The 19,226-nt window shown below is 39.9% G+C and overlaps 2 protein-coding genes across 2 annotated transcripts in view; both read right to left on the bottom strand.

Annotated features, from left to right (window-relative positions):
- LOC306770401 (uncharacterized protein) overlaps positions 1 to 1,791 on the bottom strand; it is a gene marked incomplete at its 5' end in the record, with an annotated part of 44,316 nt that extends 42,525 nt beyond the window's left edge. The window contains one exon of the mRNA XM_079259261.1: positions 636 to 1,791. Coding sequence (XP_079115387.1) covers positions 636 to 1,791 — 1,156 coding nt within the window. The remainder of the gene's footprint in view (positions 1 to 635) is intronic.
- Positions 1,792 to 15,483: 13,692 nt separating this feature from the next.
- The window catches only part of zmym4.1 (zinc finger MYM-type containing 4, tandem duplicate 1), a 33,265-nt gene continuing 29,522 nt past the window's right edge, over positions 15,484 to 19,226 (bottom strand). The window contains exons 25-26 of the mRNA XM_079259099.1: positions 18,848 to 18,977; positions 15,484 to 16,550 (exon numbers count right to left, since the gene is read on the bottom strand). Coding sequence (XP_079115225.1) covers positions 16,304 to 16,550; positions 18,848 to 18,977 — 377 coding nt within the window. The 3' untranslated portion in view covers positions 15,484 to 16,303. The remainder of the gene's footprint in view (positions 16,551 to 18,847; positions 18,978 to 19,226) is intronic.

Below are 19,226 nucleotides of genomic sequence, written 5' to 3'. Positions count from 1 at the left end.
GTCGTCACTAAAGGCTCATTTATGAACGGAAATATAAGTTCATTATAACATCAGTGACTGTCCACATGTCAGATGTCGTTTACAGTGGCAGATTTTATGTCATAGATCAGTGTTTTTCAACCTTTTTTTAACCAACCACATTTTTTTTTCCTGAAAAATCACAAGGCACAAAACAAACCAAAATGTTGTTTTTAAAAGAAAAAGTCCATATTATTAATATAAGTCCATTTTGTCAAAGCCTCTTGAATAGAAATCAAGAGGAAGGAATTTATGATCTTTTATTATCTTTCACTGGGGCCTGTTTGGATAAATACAGAGCTCCTTTTTAGACCAATTAGGTAAAATTGCTTCTTCTTCTGTGTTCATGTTACCGGTTGCACAACAGCTATACTGCTCCACACTGCCCCCATGGTTTCCAACAGTACTACACTTTTTGCATCTACAAGGGCTGCCAAAAACTGACCAAACTGCCTGCATAAAGGACGTAGGAGTCGGATAGGAGTGTCTGCAATTTGTCTTCAGCAAACAGCATAACAGGCGAAATTTTGGCCCAGTTTGACCCAGTTTGGCCCAGTTTGGTCCAGTTTGGTCGCCTCTTCACAACAACATTACATAGAGTTATAAAGTGAACTTACCCTCAAGCTCAACTTCCTCCAGAGAGTTTCCCTTCAGTCCTTCCAGAGAGCCCTTCTCCATCGCCAGAAGCAGCTTGGCTATTTTTGCCAGTTCCACGGCAGCCTCGGGCGAGCGGTAATATTCCCGATCAGCCCGGATGTCACGGCCCAGCAGCTTCCTCAGATGAGTCAGCTCATCGTTTTCCAGGTGGAGAATCTGGAAAATTCTTGCAACGTGCTTGTGGAGATGCGGCGACCTGAGATGTTCTGGGTTTTTTGCGTGACACAGATTGGAAAAGGACTTGATGCAGTTCTCTCCGTGGAAGTGGCTCGTTGAGGAGCCGTCAGGCTTGGCGAACAAGAAATGGTTGTCCTCATGCACGCCGCATGCTCGTCTCTTCTCAATAAGAAGCGTCAACGCGCTGACAAGGTGAGAGGTCAACAAGACAGCGATGCTCTGGCCCGTCCTGCTCCGGATGTTTATCCTGATGAAGTGTTTGGACAACATCTGGGTGGAGTCGTTCCTTTTCTGGAAGGATTTCAGGGTCATTTTAGAGAGCTCAGGTGCGAATTTACTTAAAACGGACGTCTGTGCAAGTGTTACCCTGCAGAGTGCATGATAGACCTGAGAGCTGTCGCTCGTCTTCAGGCTCTCAGCCGCAGAAGCCGACAACCTTTCCAGGTACTTATAGAAAGCTTGAACGTCGCACGTGAAGGGTACCGTTGACGGGCTGCTGACTTGTTCGCTCAGTGAATTGACAGTGCTTTCAGAAGAAAGTCCCTCCCACTCTTTTTCACACAGCTGCATGAATCTACTTGCAGTCCGCTTCATCCCATCTTCGCTCCCACTGAGGATGATGCTGGCAACATTTCTGAGTGAGTTTCCTAACTTCACAGCCAGATCTGGTTTGATGTAGGTCTGAGCTTCGTCATCAAACCCAGCCATGTGTTTCACAACTTCAACGACTTTGGAGAAGTTTTTGGTTTGCAGAGCTTCTTCAAAGCTTAGTACTGACTTCTTATGCATCTCCAACAAGAGTCTTCCCATCACCCTCAGCTTCTGTCGGATGTTATCGCACCTGCTTGGATTGTTTCCGTACTTCTCCAACAGCGTCTTCGCCAGCTGGATTAAAAGGTAATCGTTCTTAACCACAATCAAAATCTCATCCACTGGCATTGTTGAGAGTAACTTCCTTACAGCAGGTGGAATATCGTCAGTGAGCTCCGAGTCTACACATGCTGCACACTCGGATGCTTTCTTCACACACCTGACCACATGTCTTTCCTTTTCCAGATACTGATACACGCCTTTACAGCACGGACAGTTAAAGTATCTTCTCAATTTGTCTGAAGCTTCGGTCGTCCGTCGCCTCAGTTTCAACTCTCCACTTTTATTCTTCAACACTTCTTTATTGTGTAGATAGTTCCCTCTGTTGCGTAATTTCTCAAGCAGCCTTTTGCGCTCCAGAGAACCTTTCCTTTGCGCAAAGGCCTCGGCGATTTCTGGCTCTTCGTCCACGTGCGTTAAAAGATGCCGAGAGATCTTATACACATCATTTCCACAGACATAACAATAACTTTTAGTGGCGTAGAATGGTTTTCTGTTCCTTGCTTTGGAGCCTCCACGTTTACGACCAGACCTCCGACCCTGGTGTGAAGATGAAGCGGCCTTTTGCGCCCTCTTGTCAGAAGAATCCAACTCTGAGAACTCTGAAGTGTCCTTGTAAGTGTTGCGGGAAACTCTGTGGCGGCTCGGCCCCGGTTCTTCGTTTTCATCATCAGAGCTAGAGTCCTCGCGGTAAGAAACTCTCATGGCCTTAGCCTGACAACACAAAAAAGACATTTTTATTTGTTTGTACTGTGGCTGGGACTTTAATGATTAATTAATTACTGAAAAAATTAAAGCATTTAATCGCAGAACCTTTGTCAGTGCTCAGTTTCCTGGTACACCTCTTACACTTAAAACATCGCACTTGTCCGCCATGCTTGGCGATTTTTCAGGCCCTTCTAAAAGAAAAAGCAGCTTTCAACAAGTTTAGTGACTTTTTGTGGTGTTTCTGAAGACTTTTGGTAAATAACAGGAAAGCACGCATCATACTGAATTTCCCTTTGGGGATTAATAAAGTGTTTCTCATTTCATTTAGTCATCTGTCAGCGGAAACTGTTGAAGTGTAAATACCTCCTCTGTTCAAAAGAAAACTCTAGAACAGGGCTACTCTATTAGACATTCAGGTGGGACAGATTTTTAAATAAAAAATTATCAGAGCCAGGAAATAAAGGAAGAGAAAATAAATCATTACATTTTGAAAAACGTATGGGTCTGTGATGGACTGGCGAGCTGTCCAGGGTGTACCCTGCCTGTCGCCCAAAAAGCTAGCTGGGATAGGCTCCAGCTTCCCCGCGACCCTGAATTGGAATAAGCGGTTCAGAAAATGAATGAATGAATGAATGAATGAATTTTGAAAAATAAGTATTTAAAAAAAAAAAATTATTTTAAGTTCAGTCCCACATGAAAAGGGCAAAAGCACAAAATAAAGAAAATTCCAGTCCGTGCCTATTTTTCTCCTAATTTTTAACATAAAAAGGTCATATCAAACGAAACTTCCCCATGTGATGCCTCCTCTCATTATAATCTTTACACACCGACACACACTCCTTGCATATTAAAGGGGTGCTATGATGGTATTTGGAGTTTTCTGAGCTTTCTACAGTGTTACAGTGTTGAATCCTCATCAGACATGTGAACGGCACTGTTTTTTATCACCTAAACGCATGTTTGAGTTTGAGTTTGAGTTCCAGCACGCGCTCCGATCAGTTTCCATGGCGACGAAAAACACGTCGTTTTAGAGAGTTTTTTCTACTTGGAAATCCTTGTGACGTCCCGGGGGATAAGGTTCGGTGATTGGTTACCTTCTACTGGTTAACAAGGGCATGTACAAATACATCAGGCGGGTGGAAAACGTGGGATAAAGTTATTTCCAACGATGGCTGGTGAGTTTACCAAAGAGAGACATCCTGCTGCATTCGTTGCTGTGGGTTGCTGTTTTCCACTTCGTTTTCAGGCTCTGATTCAGGTTCCAACATGTAGGGCTGGATGCTATGTGTTCACATTGTAGTTTGTTTTTTTATTGAGTTCATATGAGCCTAATCCTTCTGTTTATGAGATGTTACAATGACGGTGAAAGCAGGTGCGGTGCGCGCTCCCGATGTAGTGCAGTGGCGGGAGACGGGGCTTAATGCGGAAGAGTCTCAATCCACTCGTTTTGCCCACAGGCTGATCTGACAGCCTACGGAGAGGGTCGGTCTGAAGTAAACAAAGCCATTTGGGGCAATAACTCTTCTGGGCTCAGAAATAAAAATAAATTAGCCTGAAATGTACATAATAGTTCCACTTTAAACACGCCGGTTTGGCGTTCCAATATGATGGCAAAATAAACAAAACCTTATCAGTCCAGGTGGGGTTAAATCTGCGGTTTATGTTGTTAATTTTGTGTTTTGGGACAGACAACGACATGCTTGCTTGCGCTACTCGTGCAACTTCAAAACACAACAACACGCGCTGGGGTTGATGTTGCTAGGCAACCAGGTGTTGCATCCATGTAGGATAGGAGGCTACTTAATCAGAGAAGAAGTGAATGAAGGTTCTTGATCAATATCTTTATTCTTTTACATAAGCTGGGCCACATAGAAGTTGGTTCTGGGTCACATGAGGCCTGCGGGCCGCCGGTTGCAGAGGCCTGATCTAGAACAGGGACGTCAAACTCCAGTCCTCCGGGTCGCAATCCGGCAGGTTTTTGTTGTTTTCCTGGTCCAAAACACTTGGGTCAAACTTAATCAAATGGATCAAACAGCTTCTTGTCAACTTCTTCACAATGACACATTCATTTCAGTCAGGTGTGTTGGAGCAGGGAAACAATGAAAACCAGCTGGATTTCGACCACTGAGGACTGGGAGCTGAGACCACTGCTTTAGAAGCTCGGTTGTTGCGCAGCGTCCAGCTTCCACCTTCCAGCTGCAGTCGGTGCAGGAGGGGATCCCCTCTGCTGCAGGACCAGACTGAAGCCACAACACAGTATGTTTACCGCCACGTGTTGATGAAGAGTTTGGACGGAAACATGGAGAACGTTAAAATAATGCAACATGTTGACAGGAGCTGTTTAGTTTTGGCCAGTTTTCTATTTTTCTCTACAGTTCTGAATAGAAATTAAATTAAATATATTCTTTCAGACATTAATAGCCTGAGTTTACAATACTAATATCTGTGTCTATTATTTGATTGAATCATTCCTTAAAAATCTATTTCAATGAAAAAAAAGTTGCTTTTTAGGCCAAATATTGTTTTAAGATTAAATTGAGATTAATTATTTACAAAGCCTGTAATTAATTAATTTTAAATCTAGTCCCACCTCTAATTCATACAGAAGAATGAATATCCTATCTATTCACTAGCATCCCAAACAAGACTAAGTTTGTCTGTTTAACTATTTTGTTAAATATTTAGTCTATTTAATTTATCTATTTATTTATGATTTAAATTTATACATATTATACAAATTTATTACATACATTTATATATTATATATATATATATATATATATATATATATATATATATATATATATATATATATATATATATATATATATATATATATAACTTTATTTATATATATTTATATATATTTAAATTTAGATTTAATTAATCTATTATTTAAGATTTATTTCAGAATATTTAAGATGTATTTCCATGTCTGTGGGATAAATAAGAAGCTCCTCGTCAGGATCGGTCTAAAAATAACAATGAGTGAAGTTTAGTCTTTGACCCATCACTAGCCAACCATGGAGTGACTCCGCAGTGAGGAATCGTGGGAGCCCATTTTGACCAGGTGACGTCAAGGTTACCGTGTTAACATCTGGTCTCATGGAGATCTTCACCTTATTGATTATCTGATGGAAAATCTTGGAAATGTGATCATGTGAGCCTCTGTAGGAGACAGAATGGCTGAAGCAGAATAGATGTTATCTCATGCTTCAAAGTGTCTCTGGAATGAGAACGACTGCAGAGGACATGAAGCGCCCTGCAGGAGACGGTTGTTGTAAACCTCACTCTGGGGGTCCGGCACCACCAACTGAGATAATGTTCCCAGATGAGGCTGGGGGAGGAACGTATACGGGGGTGTTATTCTAAATGTTGGTTCACCTTGTCTTCTGGCTGGGCTCACTGGGACTGGGAGTTTGTGGACACTCTGGCAGCAAGTAAAACTTCTGTGCCTTCTCTGATCTGGGTGTCGGTTGTTCGTTTAGAGCTTTTTCTCGAACATGATCCATAATCAATATTAAGGGTGGGAAAAATCGAATCGAACAAATCTGGATTTTTTTTGCTTCACAATTTTAAAAATGATTTTTTTTTTTTTCTTTTTTTGGTTAAAAAAATTGACTTTTTTTTTCCCAAACAAATAAAAATGATCTCAAAGTTTTTGTCATTTTTATTGTTTTTATTGATCTTTTTACCAATCTTCTTGGTCATTATAGCAGCAGAATGATGGTCTGTCTACTGTTTTTTATTTTTCCTCATTGAAATAAAGAAAAATAACAAGCAGAAAAAATAAGTTTTATACATATAATGTAAGTTTTTAATCTGCAAAAATCAGTAAAATCAAAGAATTGTGAAAATCGCAATTTAAATCGAATCGGCACCCAAAAACATCGGAATCGAATCGGGACAAAAGTATTTCATCACAGCCCTAATCAATATCACCTCATAGTTCCATATTTTCTAGGGGTTGGAAAATCGAATCGAAAAATCGGAAATCTGGATTTTTTTTCTTCACAATTTTAAAATCGATTTTCTTTGTTAAAAATAATCCATTACAAAATTTATTGTAATTTTTATTGTTTTTATTGATGTATTTACTTGTCTTCTTGGGCGTTATAGCAGCAGAAAGATGATCTGGCTACTGGGTTGTTTTTCCTGATTGAAATCAAGAAAAATGACGAGCAAAAAAAAAAAAAACTTTCATACATTTTTTTTGTTTGTTTTTAATCTACAAAAATCAGCAGTATAAAAGAAACGTGAGAATCACAACTTAAACCGAATCGGCACCCAAAAAAATCAGAATCAAATGGAATCAGGACAAAAGCCTGAATCAATATCACCTCATAGTTCCATGTTTTCCACACTTCAGACAGACTGCAGGCAGACTTTGGGCTTTTTCTACATTTTCTCAAAATAAACAGGAAAACAGAACTTCAAACTATCAGAGCTCTCTGTGAAACAACTCCCAGTCTGGATTCAGGCGGAAACTCGCTTTAAAAACTTTATGATTTCCCTTCAAACTGTCCTTTTTGATAAAGTTTATGATAAGAAAGGAATCAGGTGACGCTGATTTGTCCTGTTAAGCTGCTGAATCCCTCGGGTGCAGAAGACTTCCCATGATGCACCTTCCTCCATCGGCTCTCTTTATTCTCTGTCTATGTCTTCTGTCATTATAACATTATGATTCTCTTCTCTTCTCGGTGTCTTTCACACAGTGTTTGTGTCTCTGTCCTGTCCTCTCCTTTCCCTAGTTCTTCCTGGTTTTAGCTGGAGGTTTCTTCCTGTTAAAAGGAAGTTTTTCCTCTCCACCATCCCCCGATCAGGACAGAGACCAGATCAAGCTGTTTCCTGACTTATATCAGATGGGGAAAGAAACCAACATGGCTATTTGGGATGCTTGGGAGTATTTCCTCTCCTGGCCCTGTGCTGGACTGGCAACCAGTGTGGGGTGTACCCTAGACTCCAGCCTCCCTGCGACCTTTAACTGGACTAAGCGGTGAAGAAAATGACTGACATCCTCCACCACAAACTCTACTGTAGTGAGATTAATGCTGGAAGAATCTGATTTTTTTTTTTTTTTTATTCCTCTAAAACAGAAACCAAACTGAAGCAGGTCACAGTTTTTTTGCTGGGGGGAATGTGGGTGGTGTCCGCAGGCTGTTGCCAGATCTTCTGGTCCCGCCCAAAGTTGACGACGTTTTCAGGATTTCATGACTGAAACTGTAGTCGTAGATTTTTCCTCTAACCTGCCTGGACTTTAGAGGTCTCCCTGAAGGAATACGGTAAATAAAAGTTCTGCACATCTACTGAAAACACTCTGAGCTGCAAATATAAAGGCATCCATCACACGCTGGTTCCCATCACAAGCCAGCTACCCTGAAGCTCTTTATAAATATCACCAATCCAAGCCACCACATGGACAAAGCGACATTCACACTGCCACTACGGGAAGCAAAACGAGAGGAACTGTGGGATAAAATGCCAGAAATACAAAGACCTATGAAATCTACTCTGACACAAACCAGCTATACAGCACGCTCTGAACTCTGGCCATTGTTTTATTACCATGTGATCCCTGTAGCTTAACGCCTTTTAAACACTGATGTTTATGTTCATGTGTGTGTGTCAGGCCCTCAGCTCTTCTCTTATTGCAAACAAAACAACAAAAGTGTTTCCCGACCAACTTCTTCAGAGCTAAACTAAAATAAATCCAGCCAGAATGAATGTGACTGATTCTCTCTGTATGACAGACTGTATGATCTTCTGTTTGCTTCATTGTGTCTGACTTCTCTGGTCAAGCTGGACTGAAAGTAGACTTTCTCTGAACTGGGACGCCAGTTCATTGACGATAAAGAAATTCTTGATTCTTAATGACGTGTTCAGCTGAGTGTTGCTGGAAAAAGGAGTTTTATAAACTCAATAGAAACTCTACAAATGTATACAACTTTTGTTAAATCCTGTCATCTCTCTAGCTCAGATCAACATGTATTTAACAAGACAGTGGAGGAAATAAAGTCCAAAATTATACAAAAAATTTTTCCAGTAGCATGTACAAAAAACAGTCCAACATGTTGTGAAAAGGATTAAAATCAAAGTGAGAAACTGAGAAAAAACATTTGACAAAATCTCGAGAAAGATCTGAATATATTAATTTTATTCAAATTGGACGGAAAGCTCTCTAAACCCTGGAAAGATCAAAGTGGTAACTAAAACTAAATCATCCTGAATTATGAAGATTTAATCTCTGGATGCATTTTGTTGCAAATTTCCTACAAACCATTTCTGCCTTATTCATGTATTTTAATTCTTGTTATGCAATTAATTTATATTATGTATTTATTCATGATTTATTCTTATTTATTATTAGCAAGTAATTCACATTTTAACTTAATTGTATTTTTCTCAAGTCATATTTTCCCATATTTAATTTGTTTTTACATGACTGTAAATAAATTAAGGCATTAAGGGGTTAATCCACAGTTAAATAGGGATGCAGAGTCAGGATATCAGACTTCTGATAACAGAAAATAAACTTTATATTACTGCTGCAGGAGAAAAGAAGATTTTTTGAAAGTTGCACACAAACTGACAAAAGGGAAATCTGCTGATGAACAACGGCTCCACACCTGTACAGCTCCCAGAAAACAGGCTGTATTTAAAATATTCAAAATGTTGTCTGGGAAATTATATAACCCAGCAGAAACGATCATCTTCACTTTTCATTTCAAAGTTTCAGAGCAGTGTGGGAGGCTGACAGTGCTTGGAACAACCAAGACACATAAACAAAGCTGGAAAAGTCTTACATGACTGCTTACGTACCCTTTTACTCCTCTGTGATGATGTAGATGTAGATGGATACTGGTCCATGTTTGACGTAATAAACCCACAGCTAGACTTCTCTTCAGGTCATATAAAAACACAAAACTCAGGATTAATGTTTGAAAACCCAGAAAGTGACAACAAAACCTCAATGTTTTTAAAGCTTTGACAATAATTGTGCTCCAACATTCCTCCTTTAAATGAGACGGTCAAAGACCTGAGAAGATAAGTTGTTTTAGTTTAAATAAATCTCCTTCCACTCCTGCTAAATCCAACATTTCATCTGTTAAATCTAACATTTAAATGTCTGATTCTCCTCTTTAAAGCCTTCATCTTCACAGTGAAATCCATCTGTCTGTCCAGGAGGCTGCATGTTTCTGCACAGCTGACAGACCTTCCTCATTGCGCAATCCACCTTCAGGTTCAAAGTTATTCCAGGCCCATGAAACTCCTTTCCTTTTGTTAACAGTGTGTCTATTTACTTTGTTGTTGTTGTTACAACAGAAAACACACATCACGTGTACTTGCAAATCTTTGTAATTACCTTTGATATAAAAACGTTTTTTGCAACAGTTCAGCATAAATAGAACACTACTTAATAACACTAAATGCAGAGTAGCAGGAATTGCACTTACCTTAAAGGTTTAAAGTTGACTTGTGTATTTTGCACGAAATTGTTTCTGAAAAAAGGGACCAAACCCTTTCAGCTAAAACTGTAGCTCTGCCTGTTGTTACTCCTTCCTGCAAACATCCCATGTTAGCATGCTAACCCTCACCAGCACGTCCTTAATACTCAGCTTTTTACTTAACTTTCTGGAAAGAATTCACATGGAGCAACATTTTCCCACTGTGGAAATGTCGGACATGTTTATTTTTCAGTCGTAGAACGTTGGGGATTTAGACATAACATACATAGACATCATTTAAACGGAGGCGCCTCGTTGAGCGCTGGAGAGTGAACCCGCGTCGCCGCCATATTGGATGGGTCTCTGCTTTCGAGTCATGCTGCAGAGTCAACGTAGTTTCCCCACTTTTCTACATAACTGGTTTATGAATAATGCTAACACAGTCAATAATCTACTAAATGTAAATTAATTTTGCTCCTATGAGGTGTTTATGGAAAAATGTGATATTAATGTTTCACAAAGAGAGTTTTACATGATAGCATAATTACCTCCACCAAGGAGGTTTTGTTTTTACCGGCTTTATCTATTTGTTTTCAAGATAACTCCAAAAGTTAGAGACGGTTTTTCATTAAATTTTCAGGACTTGTTGGAAATATGAAAAGGAAGAATGGACTTAATCTTGGTGGTGATCCGGATCAGCGTTTGGATCCAGGAACTTTTTAAAGGCCTTGGCGCAGGTTTGCGCTCTCCGAGTGTTTTACTGGGTTACTTCTGAATTTCACAGTTTTGATACAATACTTTATTTTCAGACTTTGTACAACTGTATCTCTATATTACTATAAATAAATACAAATGCAAAATACAAATATTGATTATTAAATTAATTAATAATAATAATTAAGAGTCAACCAAAGTCAAGAGAAAGCAGCAACTATTTCCGTATTTTGTTCAACATACAGTTGCAAACACTGGCGAAATATTGAAAGCAGATTGTATGGAATTACATTTCACATGGTGAAATAATAATTTATTTGACCTGATAAAAAAATAGATAAATCCAAATGCATCAATAAACAATAAAAAATTTAGTATCAAATTCATTTATACATTTATTTATATTGTAGCTACCTTCTGTCTTTGTTTAATGGCATTATAAAAAATATTTTAGCTTAAAGCACTTGTTTTTAGTGTTTTACAGTGACCTGTATCATAACAACATCTCTGTCCTTTATAACAGACCAAACTGTGAGAAAAATCAGGTAACAATTGGTGAAATTATTGTTATGGTTGGACCTACACCTTACAAATAAATACATTGGAGGCCCATAGAGACCCATCCAAGATGGCGAAGCGATGAGACGTCAGCTCGGAAAGGCAGCGTGATACAATGCGGTGTCTATGTAGAAATTATGTCTATGCGTTGGGGAGAGCTGTTGGTCCTCCGGCCAATCAGAGACCGCAACGTCACTTGAATGATTCCCGAAACAGCCAATTGACGATGGCATTCGAGGCGACAACGGGAAGCGGTTGAGGACAAATGAGAACGGATTTGACTCTTTTGGATCAACAGCTTTACCGGCTTTATATTTAGTATATATTTGAGTCTTTATTTTAACCGAATTTCGATGTTATATTTGTGTATAAGCCTTTTTTAAAAACCCTTTTTCTTGCTTTATTTGTGCGAATTTGGTTTTTTAGGCCCGAGCACCTTGGCGGTGCGAAGGCCTATTGTAATTGCAGTGTTTATTATTATTATTATTATTATTATTATTATTATTATTATTATTATTTTTATTCGGACACTTCGCGTGCTTTTTTGGAGGCCTGAACGTGCTCGAAAACTCACCAAATTTTGCGTACCCCCCCAAGGGAATGCGAAAAATTTGATATTTTGAGGTGCTCCAGAATGTTTGGGTGAAACTGAACGAGAGCGCCACCTATTTTAGGTGCCCCGCCACTGCATGTCGTTAATCTTTATGAAAATTCATACACATGATCTACATGCTAGGGCGAACAAAAAATCCTCTTAATGTCATGGTGAAATGTCGACAGGAAGGCGGCCATTTTAGGTCAAAGTCAATATTTTGGCGTTTTAGCACCTCGCATTTTAACGAACTCGTCCTAGAGCTTTTATCCCACTGAGCCACAAATTGCTCAGGATGTTCAGGAGACATGTGTGATTAAATGTTGTGTTATTTCTTCTAATAGGAGACTTAGTTTACGAAGGGCGGGGCCTCAAAGTTTGATGTCTCGCCATGAAAAATTAAACGGATATAACTCCCACATAAAGCAACATTTCTGCACCAAATTTGCTAGATATGGTGGCAGTCCCCTCCTACAGAGTTCTATATGTCAATATTTTGATTATGAAATAGCCACGCCCCCTGGAGGTCAAAAGTGTTGTTTTTTGCTCACACACCCATAACTCTGGCTTGGTGGACACCACATGGCCCAAATTCACTCAGGCATCACAAAACATGTTGGTGAAGAGATCTGGTAAAGGACGTTGCTCTGCGCTGCACGGCGTGCCCGTGACGCCATGGCGAAGTTCCATGCGGCGGCGTGACATCATAAATCACTATAAAATTGTCAATTTTGATCTGATCACCCTAAAACTTATAGGGATTAATAAGGGATCAGTCCTGAACAGATTAATGTGACCATTGCTGGTGTAGACCTAAGCCCCGCCCATTTACAACAGGAAGTGGTTTTTTCCACGTTTGAGGGTCATGCTTCTAAGCAAATAGTCCAAAACACTTGAGCCTCCTCCAAAACATGTCAAACCCTTTCATGATGCCACAATGAAAACCTCAAGTCGCTACGCTAAACGGGACATGGCGAATGGCGGTCCAACGCCATGAAACAGGAAGTACCTGTGACCAAGCCATGGAACCTTGGACCGCCACCAAACTTGCCATGACTGATGACAGTAAGGCCCTGAACTAAGCCCCATTGAAACATTATGGAATAAATGGAGCATGTCTCCATAGCGCCCCCTACAAAATTTCAATCAATCAGCCCCGTCCACTACATGGACCGACATGAATAAAATTCAGCACAGTTAGAGAACCTGCCAGTACATTCAAAAAAGTCTCTTGGACATATGGGCTAAATTCAACAGGAAGTCGGCCATTTTGAAAAAGGTGCCATTTTTGGGGTCATTTCTTTGCCATGCATTTTAAACAACTCCTCCTAGGGATATTGTCCAACTGACACCCAACTTGCACAGGATGCTCAGGAGGCATGTGTGATTTAAAGTTGTGTTATTTCTTCTAATAGAAGATTTAGTTTAGGAGGGGCGGGCCCTCAAAGTTTGATGTCTCACTAACAAAGACTTATTGCTAAAACTCCCACATAAAACAACATATCAGCACAGGAATCGACCCATTTGATGCCAGTCCCATGATGAACAAAATCTACAATGCAATAATATGACTATGAATTAGCCCCACCCCTTGGCAACAACAAGTGTCTGATATCATGAACCAGGAAGTACCTGTAACAAAGCCATGAAATTGTTGATCTTCACCATACTTGCCATGAGTCATGACAGTTATCTCCTTAATAGAGTAAAATTACAATATAGTGGAGAAGATAGTAAATGGCTCCATAGCGCCCCCTACAATATTTCAATCAATCAGCCCCGCCCACTACATTGACTGACATGGATATGATTCGGGACACTTGTAGACCCTCCCAGTACCTTCAAAAAAGTCTCTTGGACATATGGGCTAAATCAAACAGGAAGTCAGCCATTTTGAAAAAGGTGCTATTTTCGGGATCATTTCTGTCATTTGCTTTGCCATGCATTTTGAGGAAGTCCTGCTAAGAATTTTATCTAACTTTAACCCAAATGAGTCCGGATGCTCAAGAGGCATGTGTGATTAAAAGTTGTGTTAGTTCTTTTAATAGGGGATATCGTTTAGGAGAGGTGGGGCAGCAAAGCAGATGTGATGCAATGAAAAGGAAAACTGACATAACTCCCACAAAAAACAACCAACCTGCACCAAATTTGCTACCTATGATGCCAGTCATATCCTTCACATTTGTACATGTCAATAATTAGATGATAAGTTAGCCCCGCCCCTTGGTGACAGGAAGGGATCCTTCATAAGGCCTAAATGGCCTGAAGTGCAGTCTGGCTGCACTTTAGGTTGAGAGAGGCATTGGAAGGATGTTGCCAGGGGAGGCGGTGGCATTATGCCGAGCGGCGCCATGGTGTGAGGGCCTATATCACCGCTTGCGGTTTTAATCTTTGTTTTGTTTTTATTTATTTATTTATTAGGTTTGTTTTGTAATATTATTAGTTTTTTTTTTGTAATATTCTCATTGTTTACCATTTTAAAACCATTAAAGAGGTATAACTAAACTTTGGTAGATTTATTGAGTGAGGCGCCTCCTAATCGTGACTAATTTTGCATCTAGCTTGTATCCCCTTTCTTCTCTGAGCTCTTTCCCACCATTAAAAGTCAGTCTTATTGACTTTTGTCCTATCTTTTGCTCTGACTTCGTTTCTTTGACAAATCGCCTATGGTGTCCACTTAAAATTGCCCATGTGTTGATATCCAGTTACTGGCACATGACGCAGTGTGTTAAGTGTGACTCAGCGATAAAGTCAAGAAGCATCCTAGAAGATAAACTTTTAATTGCAGTTTCTTACCCTTGTCCTCCTGCTGGGTGATGACATCTCCAGAAGTGTAAATAATACATTTTTAGTTTTTATTTTAGTTATCTACAGTTTGTAGTTGGAACAATGCAGGGCTGTGACCTTTGAGGATCATTGTACCTGAACTGTACCACTTGTCTCGCTCTTTGTTCATCTTTGTCCAGGAGAGGTGTGCATTCATACTGGTGTTGTTTGGTCCACATTTAGGCTAAAGCTGTGCTTTATTTAATGCTAAATCAAAAGGAAACTTTTTGTACTGATGTTAAATGTGTAAAAATTACCAATGGACAAATGATAAATCAAGAAGACATTTTAAATATCTGAAACAAAAAAAGTGTAAAAAAGGAGAATGAAATATGACGAGACATACTCTGCCCTGGACATTATATGTGTGGGGATAAACAGATAGCAGTGTCATTCCTCAAATTATTAGCGTCTGACTGCATGAAGCCAAACAACTTGTTTGGAGCAGCTGACCAGAATCATGGAGAAGTTTAGGAACAATTTTAATTTGCGGGAATCTACTGAACTAAAAGGCCACACATCACATTATTTATCTGGTTGGAACATTTTCCAAGTTTATCTGTAAAGCTGCTCATTTGTTCGTTCCTCCGCTGGGTTTAGAAGGGACATTTTTACCCAATAAGCTGTCAGATCAGAGTGAAAACCCCGCCCATCCAGACAGCCGCCGGGTCACCCAGGCGGTAAATGGTGCACACCCATTGTCTGCCAGAGGCCCCTGTACTCCAGTTCGGATTTATTAAATCCTAACTTACCAGGAAATATTGTGTTATGTGACACATGGTAATACCCAACTCTTAAAAAATGTTTTTTTTTCCTTTTATTAAAAAAAACATACAATAGAAAACAGCCTCAGCAGCCGCATCTGAAGACCAGAGGTTGGAATAACCCACATGAGGACAGCAGTAAATGAGTCTAACACCAGGGTTCATCCTGCCAAAAAGTAAACTTCAGGGCAAATGGCAGGCTGCTTTGGATGAAACACAATTCAAAATATTCTAAAGATTCACTCAAATTAAGAAAAAAGTTGTTGTTTGTGTGTTTTTCCAAGTTTCCCAGAAGGCATCAGCATTCTGACACAGTGGTTCTTTTTTTTTTACATTCAAGCTCACACGCTTCACAAATAATTCCCCAAAACATCGTGAATGCCAGCAGCTGGACACTGGCGGCTGATAATGCAGGAAATTTACCTTCTCTCAATGAAAAAAATCATAAAATCTGACTGGAATCTGATAAAAGCAGATTAAAAATGTAAAGCCGCATTTAAAACTTCACGGTGCAAAAGATTTTCTTTAAAAATTACTGTTTTCATCAAGTTTGGGATTCTCAAAATCCACAAGAATAATGTCAAAATAATCCCAAAGGATACAACATCTGTGCAAAAGCAGATCCTAAAACAGGCTGCAGGTCTGCAGCTCATGGTGACGGTTCATGTCGCTCTGCGTGTGAAGAATGAACCTCTAGCTTTAACCGAAACCAAAAACCTGAAGTCCAGTGTGTCCTGAAAGATGAGGAACAAAAGCCGGAGGAGGAGGAGACACGTTTCCAAAAGAAGGAAGTAGAAAACAAAGAGGTGTGCGTCCGTCTGGCTCCGCATCAACACGTAGTTCAGAAGAGGGATTTTCTCAGCTGAGTGTCACTTTACTAAGATGTGTTTTCATGAACCTTTCAGTTTATTTACAAACAGTTTAATCAGTTTCAACACCAATAAAAAGGTCACTTCGGTTCTCATTGCTGCTCATCACTCCGAGTCCTCGTCGTCCTCCACGTCGGGTGTGAAAGTTGGGTAGCGGCGCTCCCGCGGATCCGCCCGTCGGTCTAGCTTGGTCCTGACATGCAGCTCTCTGACGGTGAGGATGCGTGTGAGCATGGCCTCCATGGTGGAGTCATCCAGAGGAGTGGAGGAGAACCACAGCGGGCTGTTCGGCACGCAGCAGCGCTCCGGGTGAAGGTAGAAGATGTTGGTGCGCTGCTTGACCGTCTCCGAACTGCATCCAAGACAAAATAAACACAATTAGCAATAAATAAAAAGGTCAAGCTGCTCTGGTTGATGTTATAATATGTGGATTCTACTCTCACACTGACTCTGGTTGCATGCACATATACACTGATCTGATTTCTGGAGTTATCAGCGATGAGACGTTGTGCAGACAGAATAATCTGATGCTTTATCAGGTAGCAGCCATCATCAGGTCATCAGATTCCTCCCCAATGTCTTCACCCCTGCAGGTCTGTCTATCTGATTCATGTAATCTTTATTATCTCTGCATGCTCCTAACAACTTTAACTCTGGACATTTGAGGATAAAAATGATAAACTATAAAAACATCCTCACTAAGGAGGATAACGTGGTTTTTGTTCACAGCTGAAACCAAAAAGCCTGCAATGGACAGGCGAGCTGTCCAGGGTGTACCCCGCCTTTCGCCCAGAGACTGCTGGGATAAGGTCCAGCTTCCCCACGACCCTTCATCGGACAAAGCGGATAAGATGACGGATTAAGTGATTAGGATGACGAATTAAGAGGTTAGGATGATGAATTGAGTCGTTAGGTTGATGGATTAAACGGTTAGGCTCATGGATTAAGTGGTTAGGATTATGAATGAAGCGGTTAGGATGACGGATTAAGCGGTTAGGATGATGAATGAAGCGGTTAGGATGTGAATTAAGCGATTAATATGATGAATTAAGTGGTTAAGACGACGGATTAAGCGGTTAAAATGACGGATTAAGAGATTAGGACGACGAATGAAGCGGTTAGGATGATGAATTAAGTTGTTAGGATGATGAATTAAGCTGTTACGTTAATGAATTAAGTTTTAGGTTGATGAATTAAGTGGTTAGAATGATGAATTAAGCGGTTACGTTGACGAATTAAGCGGTTACGTTGATGAATTAAGTTGTTAGGTTGATGAATTAAGTCGTTAGGATGATGAATTAAGCGGTTACGTTGATGAATTAAGTTGTTAGAATGATAAATTAAGTGGTTAGAATGATGAATTAAGTGGTTAGAATGATGAATTAAGTGGTTAGAATGATGAATTAAGTGGTTAGAATGATGAATTAAGTGGTTACGTTGATGAATTACGTGGTTAGAATGATGGATTAACCGATTAGGATTATGAATTAAGCGGTTAGAATGATGACTTAAGTGGTTAGGTTGATGAATTAAGCGGTTAGGATGATGAATGAAGTGGTTAGGATGAGGAATGAAGCGGTTAGGATGAGGAATGAAGCTGTTAGGATGAGGAATTAAGCGGTTAGGATGATGATTTAAACGGTTAGGATGATGACTTAAGTGGTTAGGATGATGACTTAAGTGGTTAGGATGATGAATTAAGCGGTTAGGATGATGAATGAAGTGGTTAGGATGAGGAATGAAGCGGTTAGGATGATGAATGAAGCTGTTAGGATGAGGAATTAAGTGGTTAGAATGATGATTTAAACGGTTAGGATGATGACTTAAGTGGTTAGGATGATGAATTAAGTGGTTAGGATGATGAATTAAGTGGTTAGGATGATGAATGAAGCTGTTAGGATGATGAATGAAGTGGTTAGGATGATGAATGAAGTGGTTAGGATGAGGAATGAAGCGGTTAGGATGATGAATGAAGCTGTTAGGATGAGGAATTAAGCGGTTAGAATGATGACTTAAACGGTTAGGATGATGACTTAAGTGGTTAGGATGATGAATTAAGTGGTTAGGATTATGAATGAAGCTGTTAGGATGATGAATGAAGCGGTTAGGATGAGGAATTAAGTGGTTAGGATGAGGAATTAAGTGGTTAGAATGATAAATGAATGAATGTTACAAAAAGCAACTTCCTGCCTAAAATCAGAGGAGTTTCACTTTGTTTCTCCTGCCTTTTTTTTAAGTGTCGATGAAAAGCAGCCCTGCAGACAGTTTGGGAATCTCTGAAGTTAAAAACTTCACCTGTGAACTATGTAGCAGCTTGTTAGCTCTCATATTAGCAGCAAACGCTAAGACCGGGGCCTCCTCCATGTTTAACAGAGACCGGATGCTTTAAAACTAACAGGAAGTGACATCACAACACACTGACATACTCCAAAATTAACCTGATAATGGACAGGTAAACGTAAACAAACAGCATATTTCAGAAATGCAAGTAGACGCATCAGATCAGACTATTAATGTAATGTGATTACTCCCAGTAATCTGAGTCAAATCAGAATTTATTGGAACATTCTCGAAGGGTTAAACAAAGCGGACTTCCTGAACAAACTGACCGGATTTGATCCAAAAAGGCAGATTCTTTATGTCACTCACCATTTAGAGAGATAAAATTCATAAAGCCTGACTGGACAGCGGAGAGGGTTCTCCGTGTTCTCCATCATCTCCAGGATCTCCTCCTTCCCCTCCTCCTCCTTACGCCTCTTGGCTGGAACGGCGTCTGGATCTGAAGACGAGACAAATGCTTCATGTAGCTGCTGGTGGGAAGTACAACGTAGTGAGACTTTTTTTTCTCCACACTTTAAAATAAACTTCACTTTACAACAAAGTCTGGCTGCTTGGGAGCAGAATAAGGCTTCATTCACATCAGGATAGTCGCCAGACTCAGTCTGATTGGATGTTTCCATGCGAACCGAGATCCTGTTCATGGTGCACTTTTAAAAAAAAAAAATTATTCATTTCATTCAATAAATCA

Source organism: Telmatherina bonti (assembly GCF_933228915.1).
Source record: "Telmatherina bonti genome assembly, chromosome: 19".
Lineage (NCBI taxonomy): Eukaryota > Metazoa > Chordata > Actinopteri > Atheriniformes > Telmatherinidae > Telmatherina > Telmatherina bonti.
The sequence above is the reverse complement of the archived record's forward strand: the minus strand, read 5'-3'. Positions and strand labels throughout refer to the sequence as shown.